This window comes from Girardinichthys multiradiatus, chromosome 19 (assembly GCF_021462225.1).
Source record: "Girardinichthys multiradiatus isolate DD_20200921_A chromosome 19, DD_fGirMul_XY1, whole genome shotgun sequence".
Classification (NCBI taxonomy): Eukaryota; Metazoa; Chordata; class Actinopteri; order Cyprinodontiformes; family Goodeidae; genus Girardinichthys; species Girardinichthys multiradiatus.
The window spans coordinates 3,748,098-3,760,915 of record NC_061811.1 but is presented as its reverse complement, the minus strand read 5'-3'; the positions used below and the strand labels follow the sequence as shown (position 1 = coordinate 3,760,915).

Below are 12,818 nucleotides of genomic sequence, written 5' to 3'. Positions count from 1 at the left end.
CTAATTCCCCTAAAACCACTTCAGCTCCTGTAATTATCCCACCTCCTTCAGTCCCGTCCTCTCTCTGGCTGTTCGGAGAGCAGGAAAGTGTCCAGACCTGCATGAGAGGCAGTTGGGACTGCAGGAACAGGAGGGAAGATTAAGTGATGGTTGAAGTGGATGTTGTAAAACATTGAGGAAGTCTGTAGAGACAAATTAACTCAAGAATGAGATAAGGCAGCACATTATGGAGGCATTACTCTTTCCGCACTTGAGATTAAATAAGTTTGTAATACATAATAAAGCCCTGCTGTAGAATGTTTGGCCCTCTGGATATAAAAATGTCCCTTTTATAGTCAGAGCTTCAGATTTGCATGTGACAGTTAGTCAATGGAGCTTAGAGAAGAAGAAAGCCAACCTTTTAGTAGCATTTAAATCATGCACCATTCGCTGTACCTTGGAAGTGGGAATCACTCTAAAGCAATGCACACAATGGCCGATTAAAGCAGCAGGTTTATGTGATGAAGATTTTTAATGCTTTTTCTATGGTAAATTGAAGGGCTTACCATGTACAGGTCAATCCCTAAAAATATTAAGAAATGAAAACAATGGAATAACCTGGTGCATAACCACAGACTAACACTGTCTCAACTCCACATAGCCTCTCTAAAGAGCCTGATATTAATTTTCTTCTCATGAAGTCATTCTTTTGGTAATTTGGATGCATGCTTGGAACTGTAAGAAAATAACATGTGTGGGAAATATTGAAGCAACATCTCAAGACATCAGCCAGGAAGTGAAAGCTTGGACACATATATGTCTTCTAATTGGACGATGACCCTAATCATACAACCAAATGAATGATGACAACATCAGTGTTTTGGAGTGGCCATCACAAAGCCCTGATCTCAGTCCCACGGAGAGTTTCTGGGCAGAGCTAAGAAGGTGTGTGTGAGCAAGGAGGCCTACAAACCCGACCCAGTTACACCGGTTCTGTCAGGAGGAATGTGAGATGCTTCTAGAAAGAAAGCCAGAATGTTTGACCCAAGTCAAATGGTTTAAATGCAGTTCTTTAAATACTGCAGAAATGTAGGTGAATCTCTGAATTCGAAGGTTTTAAAAACCTTTTGAGGTAATTTGATGTAATACTGAATGATTGTAGATGGACCATAGTTCCTTCAGAGCTTGCCACTGTTCTGCCAGAGCTGTGCTGAGCAGTGGTCACAGTAACCTGAACCCGAGGGAACCAGCAGCTGCTGCCTCCTGTCACCATAGCTGCAGTACCACTTTACCACAGCATCTTACCACAGGGGTGTGAATATGGACCTCATGTGTTATAACAGGTTAGTTCTAGTTCAGTTTTACGAGTTGATGAGATTCTGAAAAGGACTCTGTAAACCCTTCACTCAGGCGGTACTTCAGGTCTAACGGGAGGCAGGGTTGTGTACTGCTGAAGGCAAATAGCCGAGTCCACCGAACCGTTGTGCTAACTGTGGACTTCCAGGGTAGACGCCGGCATGATGTCATGCATGCCGTCGACCTGTCTCATCCTCTGCTTAATGACGGGTCTGTGTTTGGTTTTTTTAAGCACACTGAGTCATATGGGCTGCAGGGTCACAGCGTCTGGGTGGGATTCCCTGTGTTTGTTCTGATCGTGGGGACGGTGTGACGAGCAGAGATCCAGCTCTTCACTGAGGTTCAGTGGGCCATCTAACAGCACCCACAGGATTTTAAGGAGGGAGCAGATATCTGTGATAAGTTTTATTATCAGTTTGCTCAACTTCCTGCCAGCTTTAAAACTTTCTGAACAAGATGTGATTCACTCGAGCAGCCCTTCTGCTGTTGTTTTTACATCCCCTTCCTCATTTATTATCACCCCTGGTAAAGATGTGGAGGTCTTCCGATGAATCCGTCTTTTGCAGCAACAGCTGAATGATCTCACAACCTTTTAATATAAGCAAAACGTATTCAGTGGAGAAAAGAATCATTACAACATTAGGAAATATTTTTGTTTTAATAAAACTATCTCTCCCTAAAATATGATGTTTCTGTTTCCCTGGGGTATAAATATGATGTGACACAGGGACCCACGTTTTAGGCTAGCTGCCAGCTTGGTCATCTTGGCTAAAAAGGTTTGAAAAAGTCTGCATGAAAAGGCTCCATAACAACCATTGCAGGCTGTCTGCATGCCAACTGGTTGTTTGAGATGCACACCTGGAAAAAACCTTTTCTCTCCCACCATCACACATCCAATCATGTTGAGTTTGTTAAACTCTACTGGGACTGCAGACCAAGCTTTTCAGAAACAAACGCTGCAGGTGAGTCTGCCGTGAAACAAAGGTTGAATATGCGAAAAAGCACCTCATCTCCACTGTTACTCCACTGTACGGTGGAGGATCTGTGATGATGTGGGCCTGTTTCTCTACTAAACCTTGGCATACTAAATGTCTTAATAGGGTCTGGATCTAAAAAATGTCCCTTTGAATTTATACTTGTTTCACTATTTACTGCAGTTATTAAAACAGTGGATGTTGCTGCAGATCAAATCTGCCTTTTATTCAACGGTTGGCTGCAGAAGAAGAACCTACAGAGGAAATTCATTCATCTAACTGCAAACGTTGTTACGGTTGGGAGATTTTGGAAGTGTTTGTAGCATTATGCAGTAAATCCTTCCTCCCAACAGAGTGAGCGTTTCTGTCAGTAGATCTTGTTGGTGAAGATGGGACAGGCAGGAATAAACCAAGTGTTACAGTTCATGGTATCAAGAACTCCAGGATTATTTAAAACATATCAACATGAACATAGAAATGGCTCACCAGACCCAAAATTAACCATCTCAACCATCCCTGGACCCAAGTTCTGTAGAAAAACCTGTGGGTTGCACTGAAGAGAGGAGAGCCTCAAGGAGGAACCAGGACTCTGGACCATGTAGAGAAGAAGGGTCGAAGATTCTTCAGATCCGGCCTGCTGAAACGTTACAGTTTATGATAATGTTAGTTTATTCAGTCAGAAGCATGCCTAGCTCTGGGTGATAGATGTATCTGGAGGGTTTAGTAGGACTTGTTGTTCTTGTACGTTTGGTTATTGGTGAAATCGTCCTTCTAGTCACTTTCACCCTGAACAAGGAGGTCCTGAAAGTCCTCTGCTCTCGTGGGAGGTGTTTTTCCCGGTGTGTTGCTCTGCTCTGCTCTACCCTTCCCAGAAATATGTGTGTGGTATTTTTAAACATTGTTGCCATTTTCCCCTCTCTCTAGCTCTGACATTTCCTTCCACTAACTCTTTCTCTTCTTTCTCTGAAGGGCGCCTGTCTTTTTTCCGCGTTTCCTTCTCAGCTCCGGTCTTTTACCCTGGGATCAGATTTTGTTGCGTCCCTTTGTGCTCCTCTTAGCTGGCTGAGTGAATGGATGGATACATGTGACCCACAAGAAGATCCCGACAGGTTGAAGCTGCCACTCCTGCTCTGTTTAGGTGAAGGTCACCGGTGGGATCACAACTCTCCGAAGCTCCAACAGAGCCACTAAAATATAAACATTCTCCTTAGAGAGCAGAGAAATAAGATGGAGGCAGGCATGAAAGGTGAAAATGAAGCTCCAACCAAACCTGTCAGGGAATATCTGATACCGTTTCAAATAAAAGGTCTCCCAATTAATTATTAATATTAATTATTGCTCACTCAGATGGTTTGTTGAATTCTCACCCATGACGAATTATTTTGCCGTTTCTCTCCATTAAACTTTCCTCTGTGGTTTGTCTGCAGCAAGGATGACTCGGCGATTCTGATACATTACAGTCATAAACGTTTCCAGAGCTCCTTGATCTATCAGTTTTGAAATCCCGCTACAAATTCTTTGTTGGATATAGGACTTTGATTAGGCCATTCTAACGCATGAACATAATTTTATCTAAACCATCCTAGTGTATCAGCCTCTATGTTTATGGTCGTTGTCCTGCTCGAAGGTGAACCTCCACCACATCTTCAAGCCTTCTGCAGCCTTTAGGACACCTGGTGGAGTCTTTCTACAAACTATGGAGGGACGTTTGCTGTCTGTCTTACCTGTCTTACCCATCTTCTCATCAAATCTGAACAGTTTACCTGTCCCAGTTGGGGGGTGGGCATTCCTACAGCATGATGCTGCCACCACCATGTCACACTATGGGGAAAGCTCATTCAAGGTGATGTGGAGTGTTAATTTTCTAACACACGCACCTTAGTTGCCAGATAGTTCAATTCTGGTCTCGTCTGACCAAAGCACCTTCTTCCACATGTTTGCTGTGTGTCCTGTATGAGTCGCAACAAACTGGAAACGTGACTTTTTGTCAACAATGGCTTTGTTCTTGCCACTTTTTGATAAACGCCAGATTTGTGGAGTTCACAACTTGTAATTCTTGTATCATCAGATTCTCCCTCCTGAGCTGTGGATCTCTGCAGCTCCTCCAGAGGGACCATGGGCCTCTTGGCAGCTTCTTTGAGTAATCCCCTCCTTGCCTCCAGATCTTGGGATATTGTTTTAGGACCTAACCTTGCTTTAAACTTCTCCACACCCTTCTCCCTGCCCTGCCTGCTGTGGTTCTTGTAGATTCATCTCAGTGTAGAAGCAGCTGTTCAGTTCCTGGCCTCAGAGGTTTGTTAAAGAACATCAGAGAACAAACATCATCATGAAGACCATGATGCATGATTTTTATTTAATGTGTATCAGAGTAAAGGGGGCTGCTTTATGTTGGTCATAAAACCCCAGACATCCTAACATTTGCAGTGCTTTTATCTATATTCATGTAATTATTTATATTCAGGTTTTATTGTTTTTTTTCTCTCCTGTTTCTTCTTGCAGGATCTGAAAAAGCCTTTTGACAAAGCCTGGAAGGACTACGAGACCAAAGTGTAAGAAACCTTTATTATTCATAAACGGGCAGTCAGACATTTTTAAAAAAACAAATGAAAACTTTGTATATTTTGTTGTAAATTAAAACATTCCCTGTAAATAATTATTAAAGCTGTTTTGCTGCGATAAGGCAGGATTAATCTCTGTGTGGTGTCCCTCGTCCCTCACTGTCATCTCTACCTCTGACGCTCTGAGCATGGAGACAACACAGCAATATTTATGGCACTTTATGGGTTTTACAAGCAAGGACATTCTTTACTGAAAGGGTAACACGTCTTCCTCTGAGCCGTTTTCATGGTTCAGTCCAGGCTTTGTTCTGTCTCAACTTCTTATTTTACTCATGGGAAAACCGTCGGTAGAGGTTTGTTTCCTGTTGTTTTTCTCCTTCATTAGGGATCCTCACTTCATCTGTGTTTCTACATTAATAAGAAGAAACAGTTTTCTTTTTCTGAGACACAATTGGTTTTTTAATTGTAAACTTTTTGCATCAGTTTCTGTTTGCACATTGGAGATCATCTCATGTCTATAAGCTGTTTATTCAAGTGGTCCACAGCCTAAATCAGACATTTAATTAGATTTTATTGAAAGTGCATGAAGAAAAGAAGCTTGCTGCAAACACCCTGGCTGATGTGACTCCCCGTCATTCCCGGTGCTGATGATGTTCTGTCTCAATGTGTGTGTTTCTTGCCATAAACACACACCAGACGAGTCGCACCAAGACAGAAACGGATCACTGGAGTTACTGGTTCAAATTTATCAAACACAGGTGGACAAGGGATCAAGCAAGAGGTGTCCCAAGCAGGGTCTGAGAGGAGGGCTCATGTGGTAACAACCTTATCTATAAAGCATTTCAGAAAGTTCTGACATGACTTCAATGACGCTTCTATGGAGACTTGTGGGAGATTATTTGGGATCACTTTGTGGTTGAGAATCTTCATGCGTTGTTGAAACCAAGGCACAGTGTTTCAGCTGTAAATAAACAGCATATCTGCAGCATGAAATGGTCTCTTTCCCCGTTTGTGTCAAAAATCAGCCCTAAATGCCGTCTGGCAAGTAACTTTGGGTTCTGTGTGCTTTAGAAATCTTTCATTTAAAGCACCAAACTCCTACCTAACTTTAACCATCTATAATAACTCAATGCATTGGACTGTATCTATCTGCATAATATTTTCTCTTCTCTTTGGATGCAGAATGAAGTGATGAACCAACTTACCATCTGCTATCAATTAATTTGACAATAAAGCTGTAGATTATCCTAACTTTTCAAAATAGCATTAAGGCAGTTTAACTTGTATTATTTGGAGGGAACTGGTTGGTTAAATGTCACAGACTCAGTCTGTAAGCAGAGTCCATACACTTCCTTCAAGGTTCAGGTTGGGGTCATTCCAGAAACTGTTAGTATATGTTGACCCTGTGCAGGTTTCTGTTCTCAGAAATCATTGAAGTTGTGTTTTGGGTAATAATTCCACCCTGGGGAAAAAGGCTTCAAAATCCCCAAATGAATATTGTATTCTAGTGATGAATGAGGGCCAAACCATCTGTTTTTGTGGCTGGAGAGGTTTCTTCTAATATGTTGGTCAAGTCCTTGGGGTTGTTCTGTTCTACTAGACTGAATCTGGGTCCGAATTGGGGTAAAATCATCCCATATGTATGTGTTGGGATGCTGATGTTGGAAACAGAAAAAGTGCAGTTTATTGGGTTTTTTTTGGGCAGCAGTTTTCTGGTGTGACATCAGTGATTTACATTAAATTTAGAGGCATCTTGACCATCTCTAACCCACAGCCTGTAATCTGACTGAGGGATTAAGGCTCACCTGCAGCTGACAGCTGTTGGGCTGATGTTTTGCATCAAATTATTTTATGTGTGTGGTGCTTTGACCTCGCGGTGTTGCTTCCTGCCAGGACCAAGATCGAGAAGGAAAAGAAGGAGCACGCTCGGCAGCATGGGATGATCCGGACGGAAATCAGCGGGGCAGAAATAGCTGAAGAGATGGAGAAGGAGAGAAGGTTCTTCCAGCTGCAGATGTGTGAGGTCCGAAGAATCTCCCTAACTGAACATGTTTTGAATTCAGTTGTTGAAGTGCAGAGAAAAGCGTGCCTTTTAGATGTTTCACTGTAATGTTGCTTTACTTGGTAGATAAGGGTTTTTCTTTGAAGCGTCTCTGTAAGATGGAAGTGATGCATCAGTTTTAGATGGAGCTTAAACACACAGGAAATCTGACTTTCCTTCACTCTGAACCTCGCCTGACCCCTCTGCCCTGATCTGCATTCGATCTGTTTACAGTATCTCCTCAAAGTCAATGAGATCAAAATCAAGAAGGGTGTGGACCTGCTGCAGAACCTCATCAAGTACTTCCATGCACAGTGCAAGTAAGATTCTGCAGCCCGTGAATACAGCCCGGTTCTGTGGAGCTTTATCTCTTCATCAATGCATTCCTGCTGCCTAGTTTCTTTCAGGATGGCCTGAAAGCCGTGGAAAACCTGAAACCCTCCATTGAGAAACTGGCTACAGATCTGCACACGGTAAGGGAAAAGCACATCATGTTTTTGGGTTGTTTATGACTCCATCGTTTTCTGTTTTTCACGGCACGTTTTCTGTTTCATTCTCCACCAGATCAAGCAGGTGCAGGATGATGAGAGGAAACAGTTAACTCAGCTTAGAGATGTCCTAAAAACAGCCCTACAGGTGGAGCAGAAGGAGGTAAGACACACATTTACACCACAAGTAGTCAAGAGATTTGCAAATATGTTCATATCCCTGAACTTACCTCATATTACCACCACAATCTTCAGTGTGTTTTATTTAGATTTTATGTTTAACCCAAAGTAGTGCAACCAGTTGCCTTCAGAAGTGACCCAAGTACCCAAGCTTTGTACATCTCTGGTAGACGTACAAAGGAACCTAATGTACAAAAGGTGGTGGTGGCAGTGTCATGCTGTGGGGAGGCTTTTCTTTACCAGGTTCAAGGAAGCTGGTCTGCTGATGTAGTCTCTAGATGTACAAATCTGGTAGAGACATACCCCAAAACACCTGCAGCTGTAATCTTAGTTTTTATTTTATTTTATTGTACTTTTATTTGTAAAAAAAATAATTTTTTCTTCCACTTCTGATTTATGCATTACGTTATTTTGTTTTATTACATAATAAAACACATTGATGTTGTTGGCTGTAATGTGACGAAATGTATAGAAGTAGAAGATTTTTGCAGTAATACAAACATTAACAGCTTTTAGTTCTAGTGTTTTCTGTCAGATTGTCAGTGGCAACATTAGTTTTTATTTAATGTGCTGTATATGAATACATGCAGAAATCTGACATAGCTGTAAAGTAAGACGTGGGGAATCTTGTCTTGTTGGGCCTGAACTGCTGTTTTCTTCTCTCCTCTTGCTGCCGTCATGGTTTGTAAAACAAGACGAGGAGAGTAAGCACATTTTCCTTACTTCCTGTGTTAGTCTAAGTGTCAAGTGGTGGATCTGTTGTTGCTTTTTGTTCTGTTGGTCGTGTGTTTTAGCTCTGGCATTTTCACATTTGGAAACTTTGTTGAACTTTAGTTTTCCGTCAGTTACTTTTTTTCTTAACCACTGACCTGATCTTAGATTAACGTCCTGTTTTATGCGTGTTGGCTCATTGGACCTTCGTTCCTTCATTAGGAGCATTTTTTTCTTAACAGTATGTTTAGTGACAGTTTGCTTTTCAGACATGTACTTATATTCACATGCACAAAAAACATTAAAGAAACAAAGCCAACAATCAAAATAATATGTAAAATATGAGTTCACAAAGAAACAGGCAGGTAGTCTGTTCCTTCATGCTTAATTTCTGTCATTCTTTGAGGTCTAAAAATATTTCTTCTACATCATTCATTCATTGCAGATTTGACTGAAGATCCCCACCCTTTCTCAGATTAATCTCCCAACCTGTTCATATAAACAAATGGGGATATTTTTAGAAATTATTTCTATTCGTTTAATAATGGAAGCATTTTCTATTTTCTTCTTTATTCGTCAGAAATAGCCTAGTTCTAATAAAAGTCTGTTGGTTTCATCCTTTGTGATGGTTGTCCTTGTTTTGTTTGTGTAATTAAAGTGAAATAAGATCGTTTGTCTCCATCTCTTCAAGAGCTAATGCAGATTTCTTGCCCTTTTCTCATTTTTTTTGTCTGGAAACTTGAACTCTGTATTTAAAATAATCATCTACAGGAATTTATTTGCAGCAGCTTCCTGAAAAGGACCCGTCTCCAGCTGCTCAGCATTAAAGTGAATCTGTCATATTCCAGCCATGTGTTGCAGCCTGTGGCCTGAAGAACATTTCCGTTTTACCGGAAGGAATGGCTTTGATTAAATTAAAGGGGGTGGGGGGCGCCCCAACCTTTGCTTTTACTCATTTTATTGTTAGTTTTTTTTTTACATTTACATGAAATCAATACATTTTGTGTGTCATTATTTGTGGGATAAAACCAAACCAGGTGAATGTTTGTTACTCACATTTCCATAATGTCTAAAAACTGAATGAAAAATCTAGAAAGTCGGGTCTGGAAAAGTAGTGAATTTAGAGATTGAAAACTTTTGAAATTCAAGTCAGATTAAAATATTTACCAGGTGTTTATGAAGTCAATTGTTGAATCTGTTGAATCTGCACCCAGACCGATGAACGTTGGGTCGTCCGGGAACTGATGGTGCTGCACAGTGCTGCATGGTTGCAGTTTTTAGCGCTGTCTTGGATTTGAATCCTGGCCAGGGACCTTTATGCGTGGAGTTTATATCTCTGGTACTCTGGCTTCCTCCTACAGTAAAAAGAAGAGAAGACCCAGCAAAGATAAGCAGGTTTAGACGGTGGATGAGATCTGTTTATTCAGTATGTTCTGTCTTCATTAGCTCCGGTGGTGGAGCAGTTATACGTTATACTGTTCTCTTTTTTTGACCATCAGCATGGACCATCCAGGCTCTTCCAGGTCAACACTGATTTCCATTTGTTTCTTTTTTAGGCCAGACCTGCTGGTTCCAGGTTTGACAAATTTAGCCTATTTTCCGTTTCGCCAAGAAACACATGAAATGGGAAAAATGTCCCGCAGGTTCTTTGATAGAGGCAGCAGATTTGAATCTGACAGAACGTCTGAATTACAAGATTATCCCCTTTTTTGAAGCAAAACTGTCCCTAACTTTGATCTGATTTTATTATACTCAAACTGCATCAGCTTGTTTATAGACTGAAAAGTGCTTCTTAATTTTGATGCATTTAATGAATTAATGAAATTCACCTGCCGATCACCAATTTGTGCTGATTGAAAAGATATTGCCCAATTCTCATCTCTAGCTGATTAATTGGTGCATTTATTAATTTTCCTTCCCCCCTAACTTGACATTTCTGTTGGCTGTGTTTACCCAGGATTCCCAGGTGCGACAGAGCACAACGTACAGCCTGCATCAGCCGCAGGGCAACAAGGAGCACGGCACTGAACGCAGTGGGTTCCTGTTCAAGAAAAGTGATGGGTGAGCTTCTCAAATGGGCTTTAGGGATCTATTGGAGTAGTTGCATATAGGTCTGTTTCCCAGTTTATATTTATTTATCTTAATAACCTACATTATAACTGAAAGCATGTTTTTACTACTTCAATTTGAAAAAGGAAAAACTTACCACAGTTATTTTTAAGTGTTTTTCTATTAATGTTGAGTAATATTGTGTACAGCTAATGAAAACACAAAATTCCAGTTATCCAAGTTTAAAAATTGTGTAGCACCATATATAAAGGAGTTTTAGTACAGAAATGTTTGGGGAAGACTGCTGACCTGACAGATGTCCAGCAGACAGTCATGGACGCCCACCACAAGGCGGCCTTTGCTAAAGAAGCTGGCTGCTCACAGAATGCTGCATTCAAGCATAGCTGCTATTAAAACAACTCGGGCTTCCTGGACACTTCAGCAGAGCCACTGGTTGATCTCCTCCATGCCACACTGCATTGATGCAGTAATTCATGCAAAAGAAACGCGGACCATCTGCTGAGCATATTGCCCCTTTTCCACTGGCTCGATTAAGCCGGCGCGGCGCGGCTCCACTCGGTTTCGCTCTACTCGGTACGGTACCTGTTGTGTTTCCACTGACCCGCCAACGGCTGAAGCTATGGTGGCTGAAGCCCCGCCTCTAGCCATGAGTGTAGCTGTGCTGCTTTAACATTACTGTGTTACATTGTCACATTAAAGTGATCTGCACGAAATGATAAAAAATAAATGGAAAATAAAAACATAAATAAACTAAATACTAATAAAGTTTGTATTAATATATATGCAAGAATGTCTTATGTTTTTTATGTCTAAAATGATCCACTAGGATAATCATCCGGACCACAATCCAGCCAGAAATTATACAATAAGTCTCCTTCCTCCTGCATACGCTGGTTTTCTGAAGGACCGTCCATAAATGTGAGAACCAAAAACGTTCTTTCAAGGTGGTTTTGTTTTGTATGTTTTGGGGGAAATGTTTGTGCCTCTGAACAGCTGATTTTATGTGTGATCAGCTGATTTAGGATGCTATTAACTACAGCGCTCTGCCTGCGTGTCATTCAGAAAGCTGATTTGTCCTTTTTCTTTTAGCCTTCAGGCTGGTTTATGATCTGTAAATGGTAAAATAACATGTTTGACCTGCTCTGGCCACACTGGTCCTTAATATTATTGTAGTTGCTCTTGAGTTTTAACATTTGCCTGCATAGTCTCAACGAAAACCTTCTCATTTCTCCTCCTCCCACGGCCAATCGGTAGTCAGCCGTCTGGTCACATGTAGTCCTGACTCAGCCCTAGTCAGTCCTGCTCAGGAGCAGGGACCAAAAAAGCAGGTACCGGTACGGAAAAAACTTTAATGGAAATGCTGGCATTGCGGGTTGAGTGGAGTCGAGTAGGGCCAAATGAAGCCAGTGGAAAAGGGACGTAAGAGTTTTACTTTTTAATTGAAGTACTGAAATAAGTCCACTTTTTGATCTTCAAATTTATTAAGATGTTCCTGTAGATTTAAGTAGACTTTCCAGCTCCTAACAGGTTGGTTATATATGCGTGTGCTTTGTGAGTTCACCTGACTGAGTCCTCTGTGTGCAGGTTGAGAAAAGTCTGGCAGAAGAGAAAATGCACAGCAAAAGGCGGATACCTCACCATCTCACATGGCACTGTAAGTTTCACTGCAGGTAGAGCTGAGCAGCCCTAAACTGCATTGACCTCTGACCCTGTCACCTGCAGGTCGTCTTGCTGACTTATTAGCTAAAAATGTATCTGAGACTAGTAATGAGTCTTCTCACTGAACTCAACTTGTTCCCATGTTGAGATGCAACACAGGCCTCTGACTCCAAGCAGCTTATCAGATGTTTCCTTTGGCTTCAGCAGCAGCAGCCACATACCATTACACACAACATTCCTGCTCACTCAGCTTGTTTTTCCTTGTCTGTGGCAGGCTAACAGACCGCCAGCTAAACTCAACCTGCTGACCTGCCAGGTGAAACACAACCCTGAGGAGAAGAGGAGCTTCGACCTCATATCACGTAGGTTTTGTTTTGCACCGTCAGCTGTGGCTTTCTTTGCTTGTGTGTAGCTCTTATCAGCATTTTTCCCACAGACTTTGGTCGCTGTTGACACTGTCAACCTCCGGAGGGAAAAGATTTGTTCTTGACTGGAAGAGTGGGATTTTAGTTCAGCAGCAAAAGCAAAGGTTCACACTCAGCTTGCCTGAATCACCTGATGGCAAACTGAGTTAGAGATGATAATGAGCTAAATTATTGCTTTATAATTTTACACATTAAACCCAGATTATTTGTATGATGGCTCAACACAAATAATCCATGATGTGAATAATGTAAAGTGGAAAAAACTATCCATTTTTATCAATAAGAGTCTATAACTGTGACGTCCTTTCTATTCAGGCCCCCTGAGTCAGTACTAGAAGCTCCTTTCGTTGCAGCTCCAGCTGCAGGTCTTTGGGCTT

General features: G+C 41.5%; 1 protein-coding gene across 2 annotated transcripts in view; it reads left to right on the top strand.

Moving 5' to 3' along the window:
* The window catches only part of asap2a (ArfGAP with SH3 domain, ankyrin repeat and PH domain 2a), a 74,157-nt gene that overhangs the window by 36,247 nt on the left and 25,092 nt on the right, over window positions 1-12,818 (top strand). Inside the window, exons 5-13 of one of the 2 annotated variants that reach the window (XM_047392855.1) lie at window positions 4,809-4,858; window positions 6,761-6,890; window positions 7,143-7,228; window positions 7,306-7,381; window positions 7,473-7,559; window positions 8,272-8,280; window positions 10,245-10,348; window positions 11,942-12,011; window positions 12,291-12,378. In XM_047392855.1, coding sequence (XP_047248811.1) covers window positions 4,809-4,858; window positions 6,761-6,890; window positions 7,143-7,228; window positions 7,306-7,381; window positions 7,473-7,559; window positions 8,272-8,280; window positions 10,245-10,348; window positions 11,942-12,011; window positions 12,291-12,378 — 700 coding nt within the window. The remainder of the gene's footprint in view (window positions 1-4,808; window positions 4,859-6,760; window positions 6,891-7,142; window positions 7,229-7,305; window positions 7,382-7,472; window positions 7,560-8,271; window positions 8,281-10,244; window positions 10,349-11,941; window positions 12,012-12,290; window positions 12,379-12,818) is intronic. The other variant, XM_047392856.1, reaches the window with a different exon arrangement.